The sequence below is a fragment of the Giraffa tippelskirchi genome, chromosome 3 (genome assembly GCF_054371585.1).
Source record: "Giraffa tippelskirchi isolate mGirTip1 chromosome 3, T2T-mGirTip1v1.2.pri, whole genome shotgun sequence".
Classification (NCBI taxonomy): Eukaryota; Metazoa; Chordata; class Mammalia; order Artiodactyla; family Giraffidae; genus Giraffa; species Giraffa tippelskirchi.
The window spans coordinates 34829788-34855602 of record NC_137277.1 but is presented as its reverse complement, the minus strand read 5'-3'; the positions used below and the strand labels follow the sequence as shown (position 1 = coordinate 34855602).

General features: G+C 52.1%; 1 protein-coding gene across 2 annotated transcripts in view; it reads right to left on the bottom strand.

Annotated features, from left to right (window-relative positions):
• The window catches only part of PIK3R6 (phosphoinositide-3-kinase regulatory subunit 6), a 46267-nt gene that overhangs the window by 11039 nt on the left and 9413 nt on the right, over positions 1-25815 (bottom strand). Inside the window, exons 2-13 of one of the 2 annotated variants that reach the window (XM_081578367.1) lie at positions 25108-25211; positions 15782-15865; positions 15119-15210; positions 14350-14418; positions 13509-13641; positions 13297-13366; positions 11974-12157; positions 5569-5734; positions 3487-3573; positions 1846-2269; positions 1430-1508; positions 610-732 (exon numbers count right to left, since the gene is read on the bottom strand). In XM_081578367.1, the coding sequence (XP_081434493.1) occupies positions 610-732; positions 1430-1508; positions 1846-2269; positions 3487-3573; positions 5569-5734; positions 11974-12157; positions 13297-13366; positions 13509-13641; positions 14350-14418; positions 15119-15210; positions 15782-15865; positions 25108-25120 (1524 nt within the window). In that variant the 5' untranslated portion in view covers positions 25121-25211. The remainder of the gene's footprint in view (positions 1-609; positions 733-1429; positions 1509-1845; positions 2270-3486; positions 3574-5568; positions 5735-11973; positions 12158-13296; positions 13367-13508; positions 13642-14349; positions 14419-15118; positions 15211-15781; positions 15866-25107; positions 25212-25815) is intronic. The other variant, XM_081578368.1, reaches the window with a different exon arrangement.

Genomic DNA, 25815 nt, shown 5'->3' with positions numbered 1-25815 from the left:
ATGTCTGCAGCACATATGACAGCAGAAGGCCTTTCAAATCAGTGAAAGATGAGCCCCTTCCCTACCCGTTCTCACTGCTGCCTGGGGCTGGGGATGGCACGATGGCTTGTGGCTCAGAGAACATGTTTTGGAATGAAGCTGCCTTATTCCGAGTGGGACTCATCCTGTTACTCTGGGCAAGAGACCTAATCTCTTTGTGCCTCAGCTGCCTGATCTGTAAAATGGGGATGTGGTGAAGACAGCAGTGGTAGACAGACACGCATACCGAGCTGGTAGGGCTGTGGGTGGGAGTGCTTAGAACAGTGCCTGGCATGGAGCTGTGCTCAGGAACGTTAACTGTTGCAACCATTGCAAAGCAGCCCAGGAAACTCACAAGTTTCCAATGAGAAGCATATCATTGGCCCACACACTTTAATAAAGAATGTTTCTCTTGTCCTCTCCACACAGTGGTCCTGTCCAAACAGGAAGGTGCCTGGTACGGAGTAAATTCTAGCCACTAGCTCCTTAGGGCCCCTCTTCTGCCTTATCCTTTGTGGGGCCCCTTGAGGCTGACTCTTGAGGTCGAAATTTAAGAAAACGGCCCCCCACTTCCCACCCTCACCCCCCTACCATCTCTGCCAGCTTGTAGATGGTGGGGCACAGGGTGTTGATGATGCTCTCGTACCACGGGTCCGCGTGGCCCAGGAATGCGGCCAACTCTCCCAGCTCCGAATGCCTGGATGCTGCAGACGTCTGAGAACAAGGGGATAGGGTGGACAGGTCAGGCCCACTCTGGCACTTTCTTTCTGCTCGGTAGGGGGCGGGTCCCCAGGTACCGGTCCTAGACAAACTAGCTTTGGGAATGAGTCAAATTATTCAAGCTCTTGGGGCCTGGATTTCTGCACCACGTGAAGATGGGTCTCACACCTGAGGTGAAGCTGGAAACTCCCTTCCCCAGAACGCCTGCCAGGGACACTGAAAAATGGTCATTAGCCTTAAAGGGGAGAGACAAGCAGTGCCTTGAATTTAAGGCTCCCCAGTCAGAAGCAGAGTGGGCGATAGAAAGGAAATATTGCCAGTACAGCTTCATCTCCCCCTAGGAAGGGGTAGGAGTGTGTGTGTGTGTGCGTAAGAGAGGCCCTCCTGTTTGAGCATCATCTTGCCACTGATTCCACCAGACAAGCAGAAGGAAATGAGCCATGGGGTCGTGGGGTCATGGGCAGGCTGCCACAGTAAAAAGGCATCTCTGCCACCCCCAGGGCCCATGCCTGTGGCTTCTGGGACAAAAGCCCTCCAGGTCTCCCCCAGCCCAGCATCCTAAGGAAGTCTGACCCCAGTTCCTGCTCCTGACACCCTCGATCCCTTTCCCAGGGCTAACCCCCCAGCCTTGCCCTCCACCCCTTCCCTTAGGTCCCCTCTCTCCCAAACCCTCCCACCCCGAGTCCAGCACCTCGGGAGCAAGCAGGGGGATGTAGTAGAGCTGCAGGCTGAGTCGGGGGGTGAGGCAGAACCTCTGGGTCTCTCGCTTCCTGGCAGGGGGAGCAGAGTGCAGGCATGAGCAGGGGTTTGGGCTTCCCATAGACTTGGTTCCACCTCCTGGCTCTGTTACTTAATATCTTTTTGACTCTGGGCAATTGACCTGCTCACTCTGAGCCTCTGCTTTCTCATCTGTAGAATGGGTGCGGTAAAGCAGGGAGCATGGTGCTCCATGGTGGCCGGGCGTGGGGTTTGGGGGGAACACAGTGCACCACCGCCCCCCATTCCACCCTGGTCTTGGCCTCCCCCAGCCCACTTCTCCATCCTTTACCAGCCCAGGCCAGGCCCACCTGTGTCCCGACCATCCCCAGCCACCCCCTGGGGCCCTACCTGAGGTTGCGGTAGGCCCGGGCCAGGCGCCCCAGCATCCTGTCATCCCCCAGCACCAGTACCCGCGCTGTGTGCAGCCGGGAGACGCCGGGCAGCAGCTCCCCGTCCCCACTGGGTCTGCCAGTCCTCCGGTGCAGCCCCGGGGGCCCATCCCAGCTGCCGGGCATCACGATGTCTGCGGGCCACACCCGCTTCTTGATGCCCCCTTTGCGCTGCAGCCCAGCTCGCTCTGCCTCAGGGCTGCCAGGTGCCAGCAGCTCGTCGGCCCCCAGAGGAAGGTCCCGCTCGATGCCGCTGTCGGTGGACAACATGGACGCCCGGGCCAACTCCCAGTCTGGCAGGAGGCCCTGAAGATCCAAGGCCTCCAAGTCTGCACTGAGGCGCAGCTGGGTTTGTGGGCGCAGGAAGAGTACCAGTTCCTTCCCTGGGACATGAGACCAAGGGGACTGTCAGGGTGGAGAGGGGACAGCAGGCTGGCTGGGCCCCACCCAGCGAGGCTGGTGGTTCCATGTTTCCCACACACTTGTTAGCTGAACAGAAGCCCCACGAGATGCTTCGAGAAGGAACAGAGGTTATGTGGCAAACAGAGACTGAGAACCCCACATACTCATACTACAAGTAAATATCTTAAAGGCTCTGAGAAGTCCTGCTGCAAAGACATCAGCTTAAAAGGCTCTGAGAAGTCCTGCCACGAAGACATCAGCTTAATGCACTGCCTCTGGACTCTGGAGCCCTCTTCCCCATGGGCTCACGAGCACCCTCCTGTGCTCCCACTCCCCTGCAGCTTCCCCTGGGGCACAGACAACAGGGCATCAGCTCCTGGAGAGACCTCCGGGCTTTTCCAATTGACTTTCATTTTGTTGCTCGTGAGGAAACTGAAGGCCCAAGGGCACTGAGCCTGTCTAGGGTGACCCAGCACATGATAGGTTGTGCGGACCTGCAACTCGGTTCACCAGTCTGGCACTTCCCACCATAACCTACCCCTCTGATTTCCCCCTCCCTTGAGAAGAGCAGGGGCTGGGGGCGAAGAGGGACCGACACCAGCACGGAGGGGAAGTGTGGGCCCCCTCCTGCTCCAGGAACCAATGCTTTCTTTGGTGCCTGCCTCCTTCTTAGGGGCATGCATTGTCTGTTGGCATCAACATGGTGTGTGTCACTTTCTGGACACACGTGACCAGAGGCTAATGCACAGGGCGGCTCTGACACAGAGAAAATGCTTTTCAGGTGCTGCAGACAACTCAAGGGGCAAGGAGCACACACACAGACACACACAACAGATACGTAGACACACAGAGACAACACAGACACACACACACCAATAGACACACAAAGATGCACACAGGCACACACAGGCACACACAACAGATACACAAGCTGACCCTCAGAGATAACACAGACACATACACAGATGCACACAGACACACAAAGGTACACACAGGCACACACAGGCATAAACATACACACAGACACATGACAGATATACACAGAGATAGACACACACACAATGCACACACAGACACACAAAGACACCTGCACACACTCCGAGAGACATACACATAAACACACAGATGCACAGACACACACACATGCATACCCCCCATTATTTCCAGCCCGCTCCCCATGGAGGTCCAAGGCACTTACAGAGCTGCTCCTCATCGGTCCACAGGTGGAAGGTGATGTGGGGGCTGGGCAGAGGGACACTCAGTGGCCGGTCCTGGAGGGGGTCACCTGAAGGAAGGAGCAGGCTGTGGAGACCATGGAGGAGAGGGATGTGGGAGTCTTCTCTGCCCCTCCCCCGCCCCCAGCTCCTGTCAGGGGGCCCAGAGGAAACGGCAGGGACCCGCTCCCTCCCAAGTCAGGCCTTGCTGAGTTCCCTTGCCTCTCTGCCACCATCAGCTCATCGGAGCTAACACCGCTGGTCCCCTCGCGACCCAAGCACGCCTAGCGGCTCCTGCTTCCTGCAAACCTCCTGGCTGGAACCACAGACCCTTCTCAAGCCAGCCCACTTTATCCTTCCCAACCTTTTCTCCTGCTGGTGGTCCCTCCCACTGCGGTCCTACCCCCAGCCCTGCTGCCACCACGCTGCCCTTCCCACTGTCCATGAGCAGACCAGGGGGAGAGGCTTCTGGATTTCTCAGGGCCTTCTCTAGGAGCTTGGGTGCAGTAGATGCTCCATTAACGTTTGCTCCTGTGGGGGATGTTACAGATTCACGGCTAAGTACTAAGGGCAGTGGGAAGCCTGCATCCAGGGATGAGACCAGGGCCAGCTGATCCCCACTCCACCTTCCAGAAGCTTCCTGGCACTCCAGCCCTGGGAGTCATTCCCTCCCCAGACCTTATTGGCTGCACACTGGGCACACTTAACAGGCAGCCTTAGGGTTTAACTTCCACAGAGCCTGGCTCCCTCCAGAACGAGGCTGCAAGCTTCCTCAGGGGAGGGCAACCCACGGTCACGGAACACTTACTACTGTTCTCACCTCGCTTATCACCTCACCAGGTCCTACCAGCGACCCAGGGTCACAGGGAATAGTGTCTTCACTACAGAGGAGGAGTCAGGGGCACAGAGAGGTTAAGTAACTGGCCTGAGGTTACACAGGAAGGGGCAGAGCCAGAATTTAAATCCAGGCAATCTGGCTTCAGAGTCCATGCTTTTACCCGTGACATGGTGCCCATAACCACTGTCTCATGCTGACCCCTAGAAGCAAGGGATCAACGGGGGTGCTGGCTGGTCAGTAAGATGCGCTGGGCAAGTCTGGGTGGTGTCTGGATATGGCAGAGATGGTGGGGGCAGTCCAGACAGGTCTTGTCCTGCCCACGCAGCGTTACTGTTGAGTTAGCAAGTAGTACCCAAGAAGAGCAAAGCCAGGTTTGCTCCAGGGTTTGGCCCAGCTTTGGGACTGGGGGTAGGGTTGGGTGAATGGGGAGCTTCATGAATAGGTATTTCCATGTGGTAGTCAGAAGCACTATAGAATACTTATTTTTTTGCTGCACCGAGAGGTATGTGGGATTTTAGTACCCTGACCAGGAATTGAATCTGTGACCCCTGCATGGGAAGCACATTGGTTATTATAATATAACAATGGGCTTCCCTGGTGGCTCAGATGGCAAAAAAATTCGCCTGTAATGCAGGAGACCTGAGTTTGATCCCTGGGTCGTGAAGATCCCTTGGAGAAGGGAATGACTACCCACTTCAGTATTCCTGCCTGGAGAATTTCATAGACAGAGGAGCCTGGTGGGCTACAATCCAGGGGGTTGCAAAGAGTCAGACACGACTGAGCAACTAATACCACACACCTAAGAACCAGACAGCCTGTGTTTGAAGCTCAACTCTGCTACTTAGGAGGTGGGTGGCTTTGGGCAAAATTTATAGCCTCTTTCTAACTCAGTTTTCTCATCTGTAAAATGGGGATAATGCTTTCTATTTCATAAGTAGTTTACTGTGAGGATTAATTGATTTAATCTATGTAAAAACTGCTGAGAACAGCAAATGGGGTGTAGGGAGGTGCCAAGTAGGTGTCAGCTGTTACCATGCCCACATTACCCACCTTCATATTAACCCAAGACCTTCAAGTGCTTGAGCATCCTCAGGCCCTAGGCTCCTGGGGGTTGCTGTGTGTCCCACCCCCGCTTTAGCCACACTAGCCGACTCAGGGCTGGTTTAGAGTTGCTCTCTGGCGCCCCCTGCAGGTGCCCGGACAGCAGCCCACCGCGCCTGCCGCTTACCGCCGCAGCTCCCCCTGGCGGTCGCCGCCGGCCCCAGCAGCGAGCAGTAAATTTCCTTCAGCCTCTCCAGGTGGCCCTCTCGGCTCGGGATGGGCTCTCTGGCCATCTGCTCCACGGCTGTCACCACGGCGTGGAAATAGTCCTCCAGGGCGGGGCGGGAGCTGGCCTGCCGAGAAGGAGCATCAGAGCTTGAGCCTTGGCCCAGCACCCACCCACCCTTGCTCCGCCCAGTCCACAGGTGCACCGACGGCCTGGTGGCACCTCCCCTCTGCCCTGGACACCGGCAGGAACTTCCCCAGGAAAGCTTCTGCTCCCCACATCCAGGGACCCGCTGTTGCCTGATGCTTCCTGCACGTGGGGGGGTCCCCTCGGCCCCTCACTTCCTGTTGCGAGGGGATGGCTGGCGACTGGGAACCCAGGGGGGCAGGGATGACACTGACGCCCACCCTCCTCAGAATGTCACCAAGCATCTGGATCATGTTCTGCCGCCACTAGGATGTAAACTCCAGGAAGGTGGCAGTTTTGTCTGTTTCGTTTACAGCTGCATCCCCAACCCCTATGAACTCTGCTGGCACAGTAGGTGTTCAATACATTATTTGCTGCACATTTCCTAAACATCCGCCACTCCTATACCACCTTGACATACCACCTATAGTCACTACTTTTCTTTAAATCGGTGTACTTTTTTTTGGTTCAAAATTATTTCAAAAGGAAACTTCATATTGCTGCTGTAAGTAAAAATGCTACAGTCACTTCTCATAAATAGAAAATAAGTAAACTGAATATAATGATCACAAGTATTAGGCGCTCTGTCATGTGTGACTCTTTGCGACCCTATGGACTGTAGCCCGACAGCCTCCTCTGTCCATGGGATTCTTCAGGCAAGAATAATGGATTGGGTTGCCATTCCCTAATCCAGGAGATCTTCCTGACGCAGGGGTCGAACCCGGCTCTCCTGCATGGCAAGCAGACTCTTTACCGTCTGAGCCACCAGGGAATGATCACAAAGTTCTGTTATTAAATTCTAGCCAGGTACTATGGGCTGCCAAGGCTTCAGAGCTGGAAGCTTGCTTTCTCTTTTGAAAAAGGTAGATTAGCGAGTGCTAAAGAGGTGAAAGGTAGGATTTCCCTGGCAGTCCAGTGGTTAAGGCTTCACCTTCCAAAGCAGGTGGTGTGGGTTCCATCTCTAGTTGGGGAGCTATGATTCCACATGCCTCAGGGCCAGAAAACCAGAACATAAAATAGAAGCAATAGTGTAACAAATTAAATAGACTTTAAAAATGGCCCACATCAAAAAAATTCTTAAAAAAAAAAAAAAAAAAATAAGAGGCTAAGGGTAAAGCACCAGAGCTTTTCCCCTTAATAGAAACAGGTTTTGAAAGAGTTCCTCCCTCTTTGAAAGAGTGGCACCACGCTCTCCAGCACTGTAGGCTCCTTCTCCAGGGGCACAGTCTTGCCACCCTGACCTGACAACCACCCTGGATCACCATTCTCGGGCTGTGTCCCTACTCCCTATTCTCCAACTAATTCCAGCTCATCACTGAGAATGCAGGACCCAAAGAAGTGACACAGGTGGGCACTGCAGGACTTGCTCTCTCTTCTGTGCTAGGGGTCTGCTGAGCAAGGTCTTAACTTCCTGGCCTAAGGGAGAGAGAGTCATTCTGACTATTGAGGGCTCCAATAATCACCGGCTGAATGATCAACTGAATGAACACAAATGATGACAGAGACAAGGAATCAGAGCGGGAAGGGACCTTGGGGACCATCTCATCTTGTTGCTTCATCTTACAAATTGATTATAAGTGAATTAATTAAATATTTACCAAGTACCCACTAGGTGCCAGGCACGGTTCTAAATGCCAGGGTACAGCAGTAAACAAAACAGACAAAAATTCCTGTCTTGAGGACTTCCCTGGTGGTCCAGTGGCTAAGACTCCAAGCTCTCAATACAGTGGGCCTGGGTTCGATCCCATTGGTGGCGACTAAGACCCGGTACAGCCAAACAAATATTTTAAAAATTCCTGTCTCCAGGTAGCTTATATTGAAAGTGAGAGCTTATAGTGAAAGTGTTAGTCTCTCGGTCATGTCCAACTCTTTGTGACCCCATGGACTGTGTAGACTGCCAGGTTCCTCTGTCCATGAAATTCTCCAGGCAAGACTGGAGTGGGCTGCCATTCCCTTCTCTAGGGGATCCTCTCAACCCAGGGATCGAACCTGGGTCTTCTGCATTGCAGGCTTATTCTTTACCATCTGAGCCACCTGGGAAGCCCAGCTTATATTATAGTGCATCTCTTTGTATGTGTGCATGAGTGGGGGTGAGAAAATAATAAACAAGATTAGTGAAATGTACAGTATGATAAATAACAGTAATGACAAGAGACTAAAACAGGGAGTGGATGCGAAATTTGGGGGAGGGGCTGAGGTTTTAGATAGTGTGACCAGAGAAGCATCAGTGAACGGTGACTTCTGAGTAAAGGCTTAAAGGAAGTGAAGGATCGAGCCTTGTGGATACCTGCCATGGGGCAGCCCCACCTGGACACCCATCTCCAGTAGGCAGAACATGGTACAGTGTGTCAGAGAGACAGACTGTCGTCCTAAGCTGACCTCCTAGCCTTGAGGCCTTGTCAGCTGATTCTGTGGACATGCGGGGAGACCAGTCTACTTCCCCCACTCCCTACCTGAGGGTTGGACCAGGCCCTCCACAGACAGGATGTGGTCTGCTGGCCAGATACGGCCTAGCCACCAGACCATGGTTGGCTGGGCCACCTCTTCCAGGCCCCACTTGTCCTCCAGCCAGCAGGTATGATTGTACACGGGATCCCTACAGCTTCCCCAGGAGCAGATTTCCAGGTAAGGAGGCTGGGGTCTCAGGCAGTGGGCCGCCCCAGGCCAGGCTTCAGTTTGGGTGCATCCAGAATGGGGGGCGGTGCCAGGGGGCCCTTGAGGACCTCTTAACTGCAAGCTCCTGAGGGTCTCTAACTTCAGATAGATGATGCAGTCCCTGTGTCTCTCCTGGCACTTCTTTGGCCCCTCCCTCATTCTCTATTCCCTAAAAAGGACACTCTGATAAAGTGAGGGAGAGGGCATAACAGGCTGACTGTGCTTAAAAAATATACAGCTGTCATTTTCAGCATTTCTTTTTTCTGTAGCAAAATAGTGCAGGCACCCATTAATTCCAGCTCTGAACCCCACCCCATTCTTGACCAGGCATCTCCCAATCCTTCCCCATCCTGATGCCCTCAAACCCTGCTCAGCTTCACTCCTAAGCCGATTATCCCTGAACCCCAGGAGCATCTGATTCAGGGAAGGAGTGAGGCCTGAGATGCTCTATTGCCTGCATCACTGAGAAACAAAAATCAATGTTCTTATGTTAGGGAACCATTGGCTTAAACAACCCGCCTTGGCCAGACAGGATGAGAACTGCTTGCCTAAGTGGTCTCACAGCAGGAGGTCTGGATAAAACTAACGGGGAGAACTCAGGAGAGGCCAAAACAGGATGGAGACAACCAACCTCCCAGAATCCTTTGCACTGGGGTCTTGGTTGAGAGATGCATGTGCCACCAGGAAGGACCCTGGGTCAGACTATGGGTCAAGCAAGCTGACTGGCCAGAGACAATCCCGAAACTAACCCCCTCACCACAAAACCTGAGACTGCGAGCCACGTGGCAGAGCAGTCCTCCTGGGTTCCCTTACCCTCCCCACCTGGGTGCCTTCCCAACAGTCTCTTGCTTGGTAAGCATGTGTGTCTCCTTGGACTATTCATTTCCCAGCGTTGGACAAGAGTCCACTCTTGGACCCTGGAAGGGATCCCCCTTCTTGCAACACTGACGAATCTGACATTGTTATGTCAAAATGGCGACTTGACCACGGCCTGTTTGGTGACCAGAAACCATCTGCAGAGCCACAGGTGGCCGCACGGGGACTGCCGGGTCAGCTGACGAACTCTGGTCAGGAAGGCTGGTCAGAGTTCCCCTCCGCTCTCCCCGAGAGCCACGGCCAAGTGCAGGGAGAGAGGACAGCAGCCCGCATTAGGGGCCTGAGGTGTTTGTGCTAAAACCAGCCTGGGGAGACTTTCCTGGTGGTCTAGTGGCTAAGATTCCCTGCTCCCTATGCAGGGGGTCTGGGTTCAATCTCTGGTCAGGGAAGTAGATCCCACATGCCACAACTAAAATCCAGCACGGCTAAATAAATGAATAAATATTAAATAAATAAATAAAACCAGCCTGGGGCTTAGGTACAAGTTGAGGGGGCATTCCTCCATCATGTGGCTGAGTGCAGTGAACCCTCCAAAGGACTGTTATGGAAAGAGAGATGTCCAGTATGGTGAGGTGGGATGAGTGAGTCGAGAACCCTCAGTGGGTCCAAGCAGGTGGGCAATGACAAAGGAGTGGTATGGATGGTGCCTTTAGAGAAAAGGTATGACAGGAAGCAACCGACACAGTTTAAGGTTCATTTCAAATCCTAAAAGATGATGCTGTGAAAGTGCTGCACTCAATATGCCAGCAAATTTGGAAAGCTCAGCAGTGGCCACAGGACTGGAAAAGGTCAGTTTTCATTCCAATCCCAAAGAAAGGCAATGCCAAAGAATGCTCAAACTACCACACAACTGACCTCATCTCACATGCTAGCGAAGTTAACACTCAAAATTCTCCAAGAACTGACTCCTTGGAAAAGACCCTGATACTGAGAAAGACTGAAGGCGGGAGGAGAAGGGGATGACAGAAGATGAGATGATTGGATGGCATCACCGACGCGATGGACATGAGTTTGAGCAAGCTCCAGGAGTTGGTGATGGACAGGGAAGCCTGGTGTGCGGCAGTCCATGGGTTTGCAAAGAGTCAGACACGACTGAGCGACTGAACAGAACAGCGGTACACAAGAGACGCCCATCAAAGGAAGGATCCAAGATGTAGGGCTCAGGACACAGAGAGTCCCAGATGGAACACAAGAGGAGGAAGAGTAATGCCTCCAGTGTGTTTTGATGGGCAAAGAAAGAACAGACACCCACTTCCTGGGGCAGGACAAGCAGGGGATTGTGGACCCCTTGAGGGCAACCCCTCTTCTGGAGCTGCCTGCAGTGGAAGCACCGCACCACAGAGCCACCTGCCAACCCACCTTCCCCAGGGCCGGCACCTTGCCCCACCCCATGCAGACTCCGACTGGCCCTTCTGACATCCTCACCTGCCCAAGAAATCCAGCACCTGGGGCCACCCCGGCCAGAGAACCTCTATCTGCTGCGGGTTGGTTGTGGATAGGGGCTGAGGCTGAGTCAGAGAGAAAAGCTAGTGAAAAGTGAAAGTAAAAGTGGCTCAGTCGTGTCCGACTCTTTGCGGCCCCATGGAATTCTCCAGGCCAGGATACTGGAGTGGGTAGCCTTTCCCTTCTCCAGAGGATCATCCAACCCAGGGATTGAACCCAGGTCTCCCCCATTGCAGGTGGATTCTTTACCAGCTGAGCCACCAGGGAAGCCCAAGAATACTGGAGTGGGTAGCCTATCCCTTCTCCAGGGGATCTTCCTGACCTAGGAATCGAACTGGGGTCTCCTGCATTGCAGGAGGATTCTTTACCAACTGAGCTATTAGAGAGGCGGAGTCAGAAAGAAAAGCTAGGAAACAAACTAAATGCCAACAAGAGGAACAAGGGACTAGTTAAACTGGTTGAAGGAATGACAGCATGTTCATGAGAGAGAATTCTCTGCCCCGTTAGAAGCATAGCTTTCCAAGGAAAATATTTCCATATGGCATATTTCAGTGTTAAAAAGGATGGGGGAGGGAGAGGGCTGGAAGGCAACTAAACACAGGCTTGAAGTCAGATAGATCTGGGTTCACAACCAGGCATAGCCACTTCTTATCTGTGTCACTGCAGGTAGGCGATCGGCTTCTCTGCGCCTTTGTTTTGGTAAGTACATCCATTTCACAGTGTCGTGGTATTTTAAGATGATACATGTAAAATGTCTAACATGGTACCTGGAACCCAAGAGATGTTCAAACAACTGGTTCTGGGATTCCCTTGGTGGGCCAGTGGCTAAGACTCTTCTGCTCCCAAAGCAGGGAGCCTGGGTTCCACCCCTGATCAGGGAACTAGATCCCACAAGCCCTGACTAAAAGATCCTGTGTGCTGCAACTGAGACCTGATGCAGCCAAATAAATAAATAAATATTTTTTGAAAACAAAAACAGTGGTTTTTATGATGGCCACCATCGTTATTATTCATGAAATATACCAAATGTTAATTGCTAACATGACTGAGTAGAGGGGTGTGAGTGATTTTTATTTTCTTTCTCGGCTCATCTGCATTTTCTTCCCAAATTTTCCTTAGTGAATGTGTATTTATTTTTGGCTTAAGGGGGAAAATGTGGTATGGACAGAGGAGAATGGATGTGGGTAAGCAGGGCAGTGACCTTACCAGCAGCTTCCTTTGCAGCGCACCTGCGTGGCAGGCCTCCCCCAGTGCTGCCTGCAGGGCGTGGGAGACCACGTGGCGCATGCAGGCCTCCGGCGTCTGCTGCCCCTGGGCCGCCTCGATCTCCAGCAGCAGGGCACTGCACACGGAGGGAGACACCAGCTCAGGATCCACGAAGAGGAACACTCTGAGGGCAGAGGTGGGGGGGACCGGGGGCTGATGAGGATGACCATGGGGAGGAAGGCCACTGGAGGGGCACCCTCAGAGCCTTGCAGGCTCCCCCCAAGTTATTTACTTCCTCCAAATACAGAAGCTTCGAGTTCAAAAGTCTACTGGGGGGAACAATACTAAGGAGTGGTAGGGACTGCGCCAAAGAAGAGCAGGCACAGTCCTTTGGGGGGGGCGCCTGGTCCCTCTGGGGACCTCTAGTCTCCTGTCTAGGTAAATTCCAACTGAAATGTTACTCTCCACCTCAGCGTCGTGCCCCAGTGACCCTGATATCCTCCAGGAGGGACCCTATATCCTTCTCACAGAAACTGGAGCTCCAAACCCTAAGTGAGCCCCATCTCTCATCACCTTCATCACACCAGAAAACCAGCCTCACCCACCCTTTCCTTAGTACTCAATACTCCCACCCTCTCCTCCATACCCAACTGTCACCCAGGCTCTCCGATGCCAGGTGTTCTGGGTCCCTTCCACTCCCCGCATCTCCATGAACACTGAGCCCCAGGCTGCCCCTTTCAGTACCAGGTCAGCAGAGGTACCTGCGGGGAGGAGGCTCTGCACCCCCTGCCCCACCCCCAACCCCCTCAGCTCCTCTCTCCAGCACGAGCAACGGATGCGTCCTCAATCTTATCAAAAGGGGCTATACACTCAGCCCAGACCTCATGGTGTGACTGTGGCCTGAACTACTGAAATTCTGGAGCCACCCCGGGCTGCCTGATGCTACATCACAGCCAAGGGCAGGCTGGAGGCGGAGCCAAGGAACCGCAGCGTGGCCCAGGGCTCGCATCCACGTTCTGCATGTGAGCGGGGGAGCTCTGAATCCGGCCCAAGAAGAAAGACCTGACTGCTCTCTGGGACCTCCAGGGAAGGGCACATCCCATCCCCCCTGGAGGACGGCCCATCCCCCCTGGAGGACGTCCCTTCCTCCCTGGAGGACGCCCCATCCCCCTGGAGGACGTCCCTTCCCCCCTGGAGGACGCCCCATCCCCCCTGGAGGACGTCCTCCACGGCTGGACAAATGAGAAGCTCTGCTGGGGCTCCTCTCCGTCCAGCCTCCTGGCTCATCCTCCTGGCGGCAGCACGCTGGCTGGGGCCACTCACCTCTCCCGGTAGGGATACAGCTCGCTCGTCAGGTTCTGCTCGGCAATGACCAGCCTCTGGTACAGCGTCCCTGCAGAGCAACTGCTTCAGCCAACCAGTCCCTGAGTCTCTGGCCCCTGTTCCCCACTTTCCCGGAAGCTGCTGGAGCTTTCGAGCTGCCTGGAATCCTGAGAGGAAGGCGAGACCTCAGGCGGAGCTGGGAGTGCTCTCACCTGGGACAGCCGTCTCCGTTTTCAGCCTGATGGCGCAGTCCAGGGCGATTGTGCAGTAGGGGGCGGGCAGGGTCAGCAACCTCGTGCAAAAGGCGTAGGTTCTCCGGTGGAGCTCCTCTGTGATGCCCGTGGCCTGGGTGAGAGGGAGGGGTCAGGGTGCCCAGAGTCCTGGGTCACAAAGGGCCCTGGCTGGGGTGGGCTGATGGGATGGGAGAAGAGCCAGACCTGGGCTCACACTTCCCTCCCAAGTCTACACCTTTAGCTTCTTCTCCCATCATCTCTAAGACTCCTCCCCTCTTGACATCCCATTCAGGTTTCCCAGGTGGCACTAGTGATAAAGAATCCACCTGCCAATACAGGACATGTAAAAGACATGGGTTTGATCCTTGGGTGGGGAAGATCCCCTGGAGGAGGGCATGACAATCCACACAGGTATTCTTGCCTGGAGAATCCCATGGACAGAGAAGCCTGTGGGCTACAGTCCATGGGATTGCAAAGAGTCATACACGACTGAAGCGACTTAGTATGCACACATGCAAGACGCTCCATTCACATTTATCAAGATGGAAATTCATCCCCATCCTGTTCCTCCAGCAAATCAACCCTCCTCTCAACCCTTCTGCTCTGTTGGGGTTGAGCCTTTACCTCCCCGCCCCCCACCTCCTCAGTTTCATCTCTTCATGTCTCAGGGCAAGGACAGGGCTAAGGGAGGAAGCCAGGTAGGGGCAAGCGATCCTAGAGTTCTTCCAGGCTTGCCAGGCAGAGACCCGGTGTCTCCTGGGTGTCTAGCCCAATCACTTGCGGGTCACCACGACCACCCAGACCCTCAGCCCCAGCTCACCTTAGTGAGCACGTACATTAGAGTGTGCAGCAAGGGAATGATGATGTGGCGGGTGTCCTCACTTTCTGCCTGGAAGACAGGAAAGAGCACAGGGCATGGAGGGGGCCGGAGGTTGGGGGGGACTTGCCTCATCCCAGTGGGAGACGGGGTGGAAGGCAGTGTCCTACCAGGCCAAGGGGCATAGAAAAGAGGCCAGAGCCTGCACTGGCAGAAGAAGAGCAGTGGGGGTGGGGAGGGTGCACAGGTGCGGGAGCCTGGGTGTGGGGGGAGGGGAACAGGGACCTCCATGGGGGAGGGGCAGCAGCTGGCAGCAAAGGACAGGCGAGTCCTCAACCTGGAGGCCCCCTTGAGTGCAGCGTTTCCCAGACATAGAGCACTGGGTGGTGAGAAGGATAATTATAACTTTGACAGTTCTTAGTAGTTTTGCTTTTATGTTTATAGGAGCTTTTTGTTTCTGTTGAGTGACATGGGATTTCCATTTGTGGTGGTGATCTAGAAATTCTTTCTGAAAGATGTTAACTCAGGTCAAACAGTGGGAATCAATGTGCACATACTATTGCTCATGGGAAAGTGTAGGAGAAGGGGAAATATGGTAGAAACCAAAAGACCAGAGTGTGGGGGTCGTGGGGCTGATGGGCAGACATGGCCCTTCTTCCTCTCATCCCCTCCTGGAAGCCCGAAAACCTACTTTCTCCAGCTCTCCGAGCGAGAACCCACCTTCTCTCTGAGTGAGAACCCATCTTCCCCAGCTCTCTGAGTGAGAACCCACCTTCTCCAGCTCTCTGAGCAGGATGCGGACCAGCGCCGGGCTCTTCTCAGGATCCCGCTCAACCTTCTTGTGCAGGGACCACCTCCACATGCCTGGGCCAGGAGAGGGTGGGTGCAGCGCTGAACAGGACCCTGAGACCTGGAGCCCCAGAGCCCCAGGTCTGACCCTGCCCCCCACCGCCTTGGGCACCGGGCTCTGAGCCCGTGGGTGGGTTTCTCACACGTGGGGAAGCTCTGATCTTCACCCCGGTGGGCAGTGAATTCCCAGGGCAGAAAGGACAGAGGTGGGGTGCTAGTGGGGACATGTGTGTGCACGTGGCTTCTGGAGCTCAGCCACGTGCCGGGGAGTCCTGCAGGCCTGGAGTGCCAGGAGAATCTAATTTGCAAGGGGAGTTGGAGAAGGTGGTTAAGAAAGAGGATGGCAGACCCCCGATGGGCTCTGCCACGGTCTCTGGGAGGGTGAGCCAGCGGGCAGAGAAGGCATCTGGGTCCTTCAGGCCCCAAGGACTTCCAGCAGGATGGGGGCTTGGCTGGAAGCCCCCCTCATCCTATGAGCTCTGGGTTGGGGCGCTTTCCCGAGAACACATGGGCAGAGCTGGCTGGGGTGGTGTTGGGGTAGAGAGGGAGCTGACAGAGTGCACGGAGGATGCCTGCTGGTTCTCACCTCGGTTGCTCTGCAGGGCAGGGGCCTGGGAGCTGAGCTCTCGGAGCACAGCCTGCACGCTCCGCTGGAGATCCAGCTCCACATCTAGGGTAGGGGGTGGAGGGGGTAGAGGCGGGGAGGCTTTCAGGCTGGGTGTTGTGAGGCTCAGCTGCCCCAGCCTTACCCTCTCCCCCACCTCCTCTTTCCCTGAGAATGTCTTTAGCCTCTTCTTTGAGCCTCAAAAGGAGCCCAGAAGCAATCAACTTAGAGCTGGCAGCTTGTATCCTGGCCAGGGCTGGAAAACAGCCTTATGATCGGCATGTCTGTGCTCTTTGTAAAGCCAGAGTATCTCAGGGAGAGGTATATTTACTGCCAGAGATATGTGGGACAATCACATTTATTTCTTTTTGGTTGCACCCCGAGGTGTGCGGGATCTCAGTTCCCTTACCATGGATCGAACCCATGCCCCCTGCAGTGGAAGTGCAGAGCCCTAACCACTGGACTGTCAGGGAAGTCCCAAGAGACACTTTTTGGTGCTACACAGATGATCCCCAAATCTGAGTAATTCTGCACTGATTTTAATATATAGAAAAAATATGTAACTAGTTCCTCAACTAGTATGAAGAAGCTAAAATTTAAAGTCAACCTAAAGAAACACATGAGATAAATGGCAGGAGGTGACAAAGACTCTCTCCCTAACCAAACTCGGGATCCTCAAAGCCTTGTTCTCTGCTAGGCTCTCAGCACAGCCCCTGTCCTGTCCCTGACCTCTGAGCCCAGTTTTAGCACGAATCCTGCTGTCAGTCATTCGAGAATCCCCGGCTTGATGATCAAGTTCTCTATTCCCCACCTTTGATGGGTAACTCCTCAACCTGCCTCCAGCAAGAGTCCTGTTAGGACCATTTATCGAGAATCCCCCAGCCCAGAGGTCCTTTCTTAGTAGTTTTCCACCCACCAACTCCTCCCTCTGTTTGTTGACTGCAAATCCCCTTCCGTCTTTGCCTTATTCAGAGCTGAGCCTCATCCCCCTCCTCTACTGCAGTCATCTTGAATAAATTCTTCCTTAGGGTTTTTTTTTTTTTTAATACATATATAATTTTATTTATTTATTTATTTATTTCTGGCTGTGCTGGGTCTTTGTTGTTGCTGTGGGCTTGTCTCCAGTTGTGGCGGCCAGGGGGCTACTCTCTGGTTGCGGAGCACGGGCTCTCGGGTGTGCGGCTCCAGTAATTGTGGCATGCAGGCTCAGGAGCTGCGGGCTCAAGATCTCCAGAGCGCAGGCTCAGTAGTTGTGACACTTGGGCATGGCTGCTCCTTGGCACGTGGGATCTTCCCAGACCGGGAATCGAACCCCAGTCTCCTGCACTGGCAGGTGGATTCTTTACCACTGAGCCAGCAGGGAAGCCCCCGCTAGGATTTTAACAAGTGTCAAGATTATATATATTTTTTTCTCTTTTAACAGCAGTGTGCTTACATGGCAAAATTCTGGAGATGGTAACTGACATTTGGAAAGCGTGGTAGCTGCGAAAATGCACCTAACTCATCTCCCACTACAAGGAATTTAAGAGATCCAGGAGCTTGGGGCTGTCGGGCTGTGAAATCCATCACTTTCCAGCCAATACGGACAGTAGCAGGGATTCTAAAGCCAGCTAGCCCTCAGGAACCTTTGTGGACGGTTGACTCTGGCTCAGGTATTCCCCAGCCCGTGGTCAGTCTAGCACATTTCCACCCAGCCCTTCTTCCCTTTCTCCTTCTTTCAGAGTTGGGCTTGCTCCACAGTCTGAGCGCTCGCTGCTTCAGCCCTCACCGGCTCCCTGTCCATTTTTGTCCCACAGGTGTTTCCCCACACGAAGCCTTGCATGTCCAATCTTGTCTCCCTCGTCTGCTTCTTGGAGGATCGGAACCAACACAGGAAGTACGGCAGACACTCCCTGTGCCATCAATTCCGCTTTACAATCAGCTCCAACCGAGGGGCTGTCTCTACAGACAGGGGTGCAGTCTCTGGTTGTCAGTACAAACCACACGCCCCACAGGTTCCGCTTTTGCCTGAGCTGTCAGGAAACTTACAGCCACGTGGAGGCCCAGCCTCAAAAACCTGCTCATCTCAAGAGATGGAGACTTCTTTCCTTTGCCCCTTTTGGGGGTGCTCCTGCTTTACAAACATATATTTTAATCTCCTCAGGTTCCTTTGGAAGTAGGCAGGACGAAGGTGTGAAAGTGAAAGTGTTAGGTGCTCAGTTGTGTCCGACTCTTGGAGACCTCATAGACTGTATGTAGCCCACCAGGCTCCTTTGTCTGTGGAATTCTCCAGGCAAGCATACTGGAGTGGGTAGCCACACCCTGCTTCAGGGGATCTTCCCAACCAAGGGATCAAACCCAGGTCTCCCACATTGACGGCAGACTCTTTGCCATCTGAGCCACCAGGGTAGATAAAGAGGACAAATCTAAAAAACCAGCAGGTTGCAGCTCAGGAGTCAGAGTTTGTTTAGGTCAAGGCACCCCATGCTCTCATGGTCATGGACCCACTCTTCCATAACTCTGGCATGGACCCTTGCAAGTCTGGGGCCGCCCAGCATCTCTGATACTCTCACTTTCCTCCGGCCTCTCACTTGCCCCCCTGCCCAGGGCAGGTCTAGGTCTGAGTCTCCTTTGGGCTCCGAGCCGGAAGTGGTCAGGTGTTCCGGTCCACATTAGCCCACTTGGCCACTCTGCTGGGCAATGCAGCATCTCCCCAAACTGGCAAGGAAATTATTTCGCCTGGTAAGAAGGCTTGTCCCAAGCCGTCCTTCCATCTACCTAGTTCCACTTGGCATGAAGATGAATGAGTTAATCCAGGATGAGTTAAGCTTCCCACGGTGGCTCAGTGGTAAAGAATCTGCCTGCAATGCAAGAGACCATGGTTTGATTCCTGGGTCGGGAAGATCCCTGGAGAAGGTAATAGCAATCCACTCCAGTATTCTTGCCTGGGAAATTCCATGGAGCCTGGCGGGCTACAGTCCACGGGTGGGGGGCCGTCCCAAAGAGTCAGACATGACTGAAGCGACTAAGCACAGGGTGTGTTATTTAAAAAATATGCTATGTTCTACTTCTTCTTTCTTCCTTCTCCCCACCACCCCAATATGGACCACAGAAGAGACTTAAAACTGTAATATTAATAACTGTGTTTTCTTCACTCATTAAAAGGGTAGCCAAATCTTTGTCTTTGGAGCCCTAGATTCCCCTGCTGTTTTGCACAGGGAGTTATGTTTTTATGTTTCAGAGAAAAATAGAGAAGTTAAAAAAAAACCAAACTCTGCCAGTAGCCCGGGGAGAAAACCCCTAAATATACCCTGTTTTCGAAAGTCTGGGCAGCCGGAACAAACTCAGGCTTTGGTCCACATCTGGTTTGCAGACATGTCTTGTTTGGGCTTGCAGAGTGTCTTTGGGGAAAAAAATTGAACTAGCTGCCAACATTCACAAATGAGGAGATTTTGCATAAAAGTTCGAATTCCTGGCATCTCTGGAAAGTCTGTCAACACTGGGCACGCATTCTTCTCCCAGGTGCCAATGACAGGGGCTGGGGAGCAGCTGCCCTCCTGAGACGGGGCATGGTTCCTCCAGGGCTTCAGAGTGGTCACTCTTCTTGTTTCCCTTACTTACATCCGTTCCTTGGCCCCTTGACCTTGAGACCCCTAGCTGTCTGATTGAAACAATCAAGCTGGATTGTCTCAGAGGGATGAGTTGAAGGCTGCTTTTAGTTAAAAGGAAGACTGGCATACAGATGTCAATGCTACTCTCTCAATTCGATCCATCCTCTCCTTCCCCCACTGTGTCCGCAAGTCCATTCTCTACATTTGTGTCTCTATTCCAGCCCTGCCAATAGGTTTATCAGTACAATTCTTCTAGATTCCATAATATGTGTTAATATATGATACTTGTTTTTCTCTTTCTGACTTACTTCACTCCATATGACAGTCTACTAGGTTCATCCACATCACTACAAATAACCCAGTTTCATTCCTTTTAATGGCTGAGTAATATTCTACTGTATAGATGTACCACAACTGCTGTATCCATTAATCTGTTGATGGATGTCTAGGTTGCTTCCCTGTCCTGGCTATTGTAAATAGTGCTGCCATGAACACTGGGGTACATGTGTCTTTTTGAATTATACACTACCATGTTTAAAAACAGATAGCTAGTGAGAATCTACTGTATAACACAGGGAGCTCAACTTGGTGCTCTGTGATGACCAGACCCGGGATGGGGGGGCGGTGGGAGGGAGACTTAAGAGTGAGGGGGATGTTATGTATACTTACATCTGATTCATGTTGTATAGAAAAAACTAACACAACACTGTAAAGCAATCATCCTCCAATAAAAAAAAAAAAGAGAAAGTGGCAATTTGAGGGTAGGAGGTCAGATTCTCTGAGACTGTGAGGGCACGAGGGTTGTGGGGACCCCAGGAAGGAGGAAGACCAGAGCTGGCTGGGACAAAGCTGATGGGAGGTGGCAGAGATCTCAGATGGGGGGAGCTAAGCACTAAACTCTGTGCACTTGAGCCACTGGTGTGGTCTCCTGGGCCACCTTGGCCAGGGCGCAGGAATGTCCCCAGAGGATCCCGTTGTCTCCTTATGGACCACGCAAGCCTGACCAGACTGTTCTGGGGGCTGCAGCCACCGTGGACTGAAGACCCACAGATGTTTCCATCATCCAGACTGTGTGACCTCCGGGCTTCTCACAGGATCCCAAGGAGCTGAGTGTGGTGCCCCAAGTGAATCTGTCCTGACCTTGGAAAACTAGAGCTGGAAGATGGACTGGATTTGATTAAGCCCACCAAAGTATTTCTCATGTCTCAAATATTTCAGGGTCATCATTCTTTCTCTTTTTTTGGCCCTACCACACAGTATACGGGATCTTAGTCTCCCAATCAGGGGTTGAACCCATGCCCCTTGCATCTCTGCATTGGAAGCACAGAGTCTTAACCACTGGACCGCCATGACTCCCTCTGACATCATTCTTGATCCAGGACAGCCACTAAATAAACAACATTCCTTATCCTCCCCTCCACTCAGGAGTAGGATATAACTATCAGATATCCAGATTACTATTCATACCTAACATTTAAATAGCACTTGAAAGGTAGACACATAGAAAGTCTTGTGTAGGTGTAGCAAGACTGTGGTACATGTTAAACCAATTTGATTTTTGTCATGGCTAGATGAGAAGACTACATTTCCCAGACTCCCTTGTGGTGGCTTGATGGGGGCCATGTGACTGAGTTCTGGCCAATGGCATGCGGTGAAAGTGGTATGTGGCATTTTCGGGTGTGGCCATAAAACCCTCTGCCCTGTCCTCCATGAGCTTGGGAGAAATGATGATGGTCCCTAAGAGGAAAGAAATCTCAGTCCCTGAAAGACTGTAGCCCGTATTGAGGGGCCACATGAGTGAGAAATAAGCATTTGTTGTGTTGATCCATGGACACTGGGGTCATTTGTTATAGCAGCTACTGTTCTCTGACTCAGGGACATACAAAGTGTTCTCTGGTGTGTTGTCTCATTGGGTTCTGGGCAGAGCCCTGTGAGTTTGGCAGAACAAATACTGTTCTCTCTGTTTTGCGCAATCTAGAGAGACAGAACTGACCCTTGCCCCCTATCACCTCTCCAACCGCAGAAGGTCAGACCCAGAGGGGCCCTGGAGCCTACTCTTCCCATTTCACAGATGAGGAAATGAGGCTCAGAGGGGAGAGGCGATTTTTGCAAGGTCACAGAGCTGCTGGAGCAGAGCTTTCTGTTTGCCAATTGCTCTTCCGTTAAAGCTGTCATCTTATATGCAACCATTCACCTCTTCACTAGGGAAAGAAAAGAGGGTGTACCCAGGTGAGACCATGGGCATGTGTCTACCTATGTGTGCCTGGAGCCTGAATGCACAAATAAACTGATAAAGCTGCCTGAAAAAAAGTTTCCATGGGATCTCCCTGGTGGTCCAGTAGTTAAGAATCCATGCTTCCACTTCAGGGGGCTTGACCCTTGGTCGACCCTTGGGTTTGACCCTTGGTTGGGGAACTAAGATCCCAAGTACCATGCAGCATGGCCAAAAAATTTAAAAATTAAATAAATAAAACAGAAAAGAAAGTGGAGAGACAAACCACACACACAGGTTCCCAGCTCTCCAACCAGCGTAGATATTATCACAGCTAAAGAGACAATAGGGAGGAAGGAAAGGAGAAGAAAAGCTGACAGGGTCCTGACCGTGGCGGGACCCCCTAGTCTGGGGTCTGCTCCTCAATTTCCGGCCATTCAAAGCTGACCTAGGACTTGGCAGTGCCAGCTCTCTGTTGCCCTGCGATCCTGGACAATCAAATCTCTCCCCAACCTACTCTTGGATGTTGTCTTTTCCCCTAGTTCCCAACCTTGGCTGCACATTAGAAGTACCTGGAGAGCTTTCAAAACTACCAATGCACAGCCCACCCCAAAGCAAAACAATCAGATATCTGAGGGTGGGGACTAATAATCAATTTTAAAAAATAGCTCCCCAGGAGACTCTAATGTACAGGATTACAGAATTAACCTAATTCTAATGAGAATCACTGTCTTAGTTTGGAGATCTGATAACTGATCTGAAAGGGAAGGAGTGAAGAGACAAGATGCTCAGAGTTCACAGAGGACAATCATCCCTGAATTAAGAATGAAGGTCACGACTTCCCTGGTGGTTCAGCGATTAAGAATCTGCCTTGCAATCCAAAGGAGCTGGGTTCGATCCCTGGTCAGGGAACTAAGAACCCACATGCTGTGGGACAACTAAACACACAAATTCCAGAGCTTGAGGGCCTCAAGGTAAGATCCCACATGATATGCAACACAGAATGAAGCTCCCAGGGTCAGGATGGTCAGGGATCAAAGCTGCGCCCACTGCAGTGGAAGCATGGAGTCTTAACCAAGGGACCACAGGGAAGCCCCTCAGTTGTTCACTGACATTTATGTACTCAGCACCCAGATGCGCCATCAATTGGAGTAATACAGTTCATGCTCCTCTTCCGTCCTGTGCCTGACCTCCGCCTTCCCTGCATGCGGAACAAAGGCTCAGATGGTTCTAAAAAGGTTTGCAATCTTGCCCCTGTTCACAGGAATGACAAGACAGCAATACTTTTGGTGCCCTTGAAACACTGCTCTTTTGCCCTCAAAATAAACGTCTTCCTTTTCTGGAGCCCCTCTTCTTGACCCTAGGATGAGAGGACTCTGAGGACTGTAGGGAGGTGGGGCAATATAAAAAACAACTGTAATTTGGGAAGCCAGCCAGGACAACTGCAGTCCTAGTCATGATGAGAAAACTCCCCTTCCGTGCTCCCAGACAAGCATCCTAATTTGGGGATGTTTCTCTCACCCACTGAACTTTGGGAGGGTGGGGGCCATCTGTCGCATCTTTGAGAGTGGATGCTGGTGGTCCTGCCTGCCAGTAGCCTTCTTTACTCACTGTAATCTCGGTGAGACTGGCCTTGGAATGGCACAGAACCAAGCTGTCCAACAGGCTCTCGCCCTCTGGGTAACCCTTGTGTGGATGATGGACTGGAGTGAAGAAAACCTCCCTTTTCCTATCCTGGTGGCAGAGCCACTCGGTTCTTTGTCTTTTCTGCTGCCTGGTGCTTCAGTCGTTCCTTCCATGCTCTGCTATATTTTTGAAAATTAAATGAACCATTTTATTGCTCGTATCCAAAGAAAGTTTATCGGTACACCTCTCTTCCTAAAACACAGCACGGTGGGTCTTAACTGTAATTCAAGTGAGTGCAAAGTAAGTTGATTTTGAAATATTTAGGAGACTTTCACAGTGTTCCCCTACCCTTATCCTCTCAGCACAAACCCCAGCTGGTTAAAGACAATCAGGAATACTGAGACACCAAGATTCACTGGTGAGGCTTCTTCTCATTGGGCGATTCACTGGTTGAAGTTTCTTCTCATTGGGGGATTCACTGATTGAAGCTTCTTCTCATTGGGTGATTTACTGGTTGAAGCTTCTTCTCATTGGGGGAGTCATTGTTTGAAGCATCTTCTGATTGGGTGAAGCTCTCTGAGGGTAAGCAGGGTGTGGAAAGGATGCTTGTCTTATGAATGATAACAAGCTGGTAGCTGTGCCTGCCTCGGGGTGTCCCCAACCATTCCCGGAGACAGGGATCTTCAATGACAGTAGAGTCTATGCCTGGTGGGGGGAGGAGTGGTTTCTTACTTGCTGGATGAACATTAGTTGATATACATCTTGGAGGTAGGGTCATCTCTGCTTGTTATCCCAGGATGGTGCAGGGAGAAGGTCTTGGAATCAGCCAGGCCTAGGTTCCAATCCTGGCTCTGCCACCAACGAGCTGTATAGCTTCCAGCAAATTTTCTGAGACTGTTTCTCTTTCAGTAAAATGAAGACAATTGTACTGATATCCCTACTTCGCAGAATCCTTCTGATGTTTGCATGAGGCAGCCCACAGTGAAGTCATTCACAGTCTGGACACTGGAGCTAGATTGCTGGGTCCAAATCCTTATTGCTGTTGTTGTTCAGTTGCTAAGTCATGTCCGACTCCTTGCAACCCCATGGACTGCAGCACGCAAGGCTTCCCTGTCCTTTACTATCTGCCAGAGTTTACTCAAACTCATGTTCATTGAGTCAGTGATGCCACCATCTCAAATCCTGATTGGACCACATACTATGTATGTGTCCTCTCTCACTTTCCTGTTCAGTAAAATGAAGGCAATAATGCTATCTGTCTTATGGGGTCTTTATGAAGACTTACCAAGTTAATATTTTTCAGGTACTTTTTCCACTACTTGATATATTGTAAGTGCCATGAAGATTTTTGTTAAATAAATGCAAGTGTTTGGCAATGCTGCTAAGTCGCTTCAGTCGTGTCCGACTCTGTGTGACCCCACAGACAGCAGCCCACCAGGCTCCCCCGTCCCTGGGATTCTCCAGGCAAGAATACTGGAGTGGGTTGCCATTTCCTTCTCCAATGCACGAAAGTGAAAAGTGAAAGTGAAGTCGCTCAGTCGTGTCCGACTCTTAGCGACCCCATGGACTGCAGCCTATAAGGCTCCTCCATCCATGGGATTTTCCAGGCAAGAGTACTGGAGTGGGGTGCCATTGCCTTCTCCATTTGGCAATACATATTGGCTTTTACTGTCATTACTCCCAGTGTCCAGCTCAGTGATCTGCCAGCAGCTGGGACTCATACAAGCGCATGGATGTCCATCTCTCAACAATGTTGTCACATTTGGGCAGCTGAATGGGGACCTCCCAGCCAGGCTGGGTGGAGGTGGCCCTGCCAGCCCTGGGGGCATTCTCACCTTCAAGAGGGGCCTCCCCCACCCTCTCCCCCCGACCATACTGACCTGAGCTCTCCATGGGAGCCTGGGGTGTGTGTAAGAGGAGGGTGTGGTTTTCTCAGGCAGCAGAATGGAAAGTAAAGTGGTTGTTTTTCTGCAAAGAGGTGGTTCTGCAAAATAAGAGACAGTGTAAGTGGTGAGAAAGTGCAGAAAGTCTGTGTGTGGAAGGAAGGGGGACCAGGGGACCGAGGCTTCTCCTACACGGAAGGGGAGTCTAGATTTATTTAAGAAGTGCTTCTATGATGTTTGCTACTTGCCAGGCACTCTTCTAAAAATTTAAAAACTGTCAACTCTTCACTCTCGGTGTTTTGTTTGTTTTTGGTCACACTGTATGGCCTGTGAGACCTGAGTTCCCTGACCAGGGATCAAACCCATGCCTGCCCCCGCCCCAGCAGTGGAAGGTCAGAGTCTTAACCACTAAACCTCCAGGGAAGTACAAACTATCTACTCTTTAATATTAACCTTATGTTGTTGCTGTTCAGTTGCCAAGTTGTGTCCGACTCTTTGTGACCCCATGGACCATGGCAGGCAAGGCTTCCCTGTCCTTCACTATCTCCCACAGTTTGCTCAAACTCATGTCCATTGAGTCGGTCATGCCATCCAACCATCTCATCCTCTGTCTCCCCCTTCTCCTTCTGCCCTCAATCTTTCCCAGCATCAGGGTCTTTTCCAATGAGTCAGGTAGGTACTCTTTTTTCCCCATTCTACAGATGG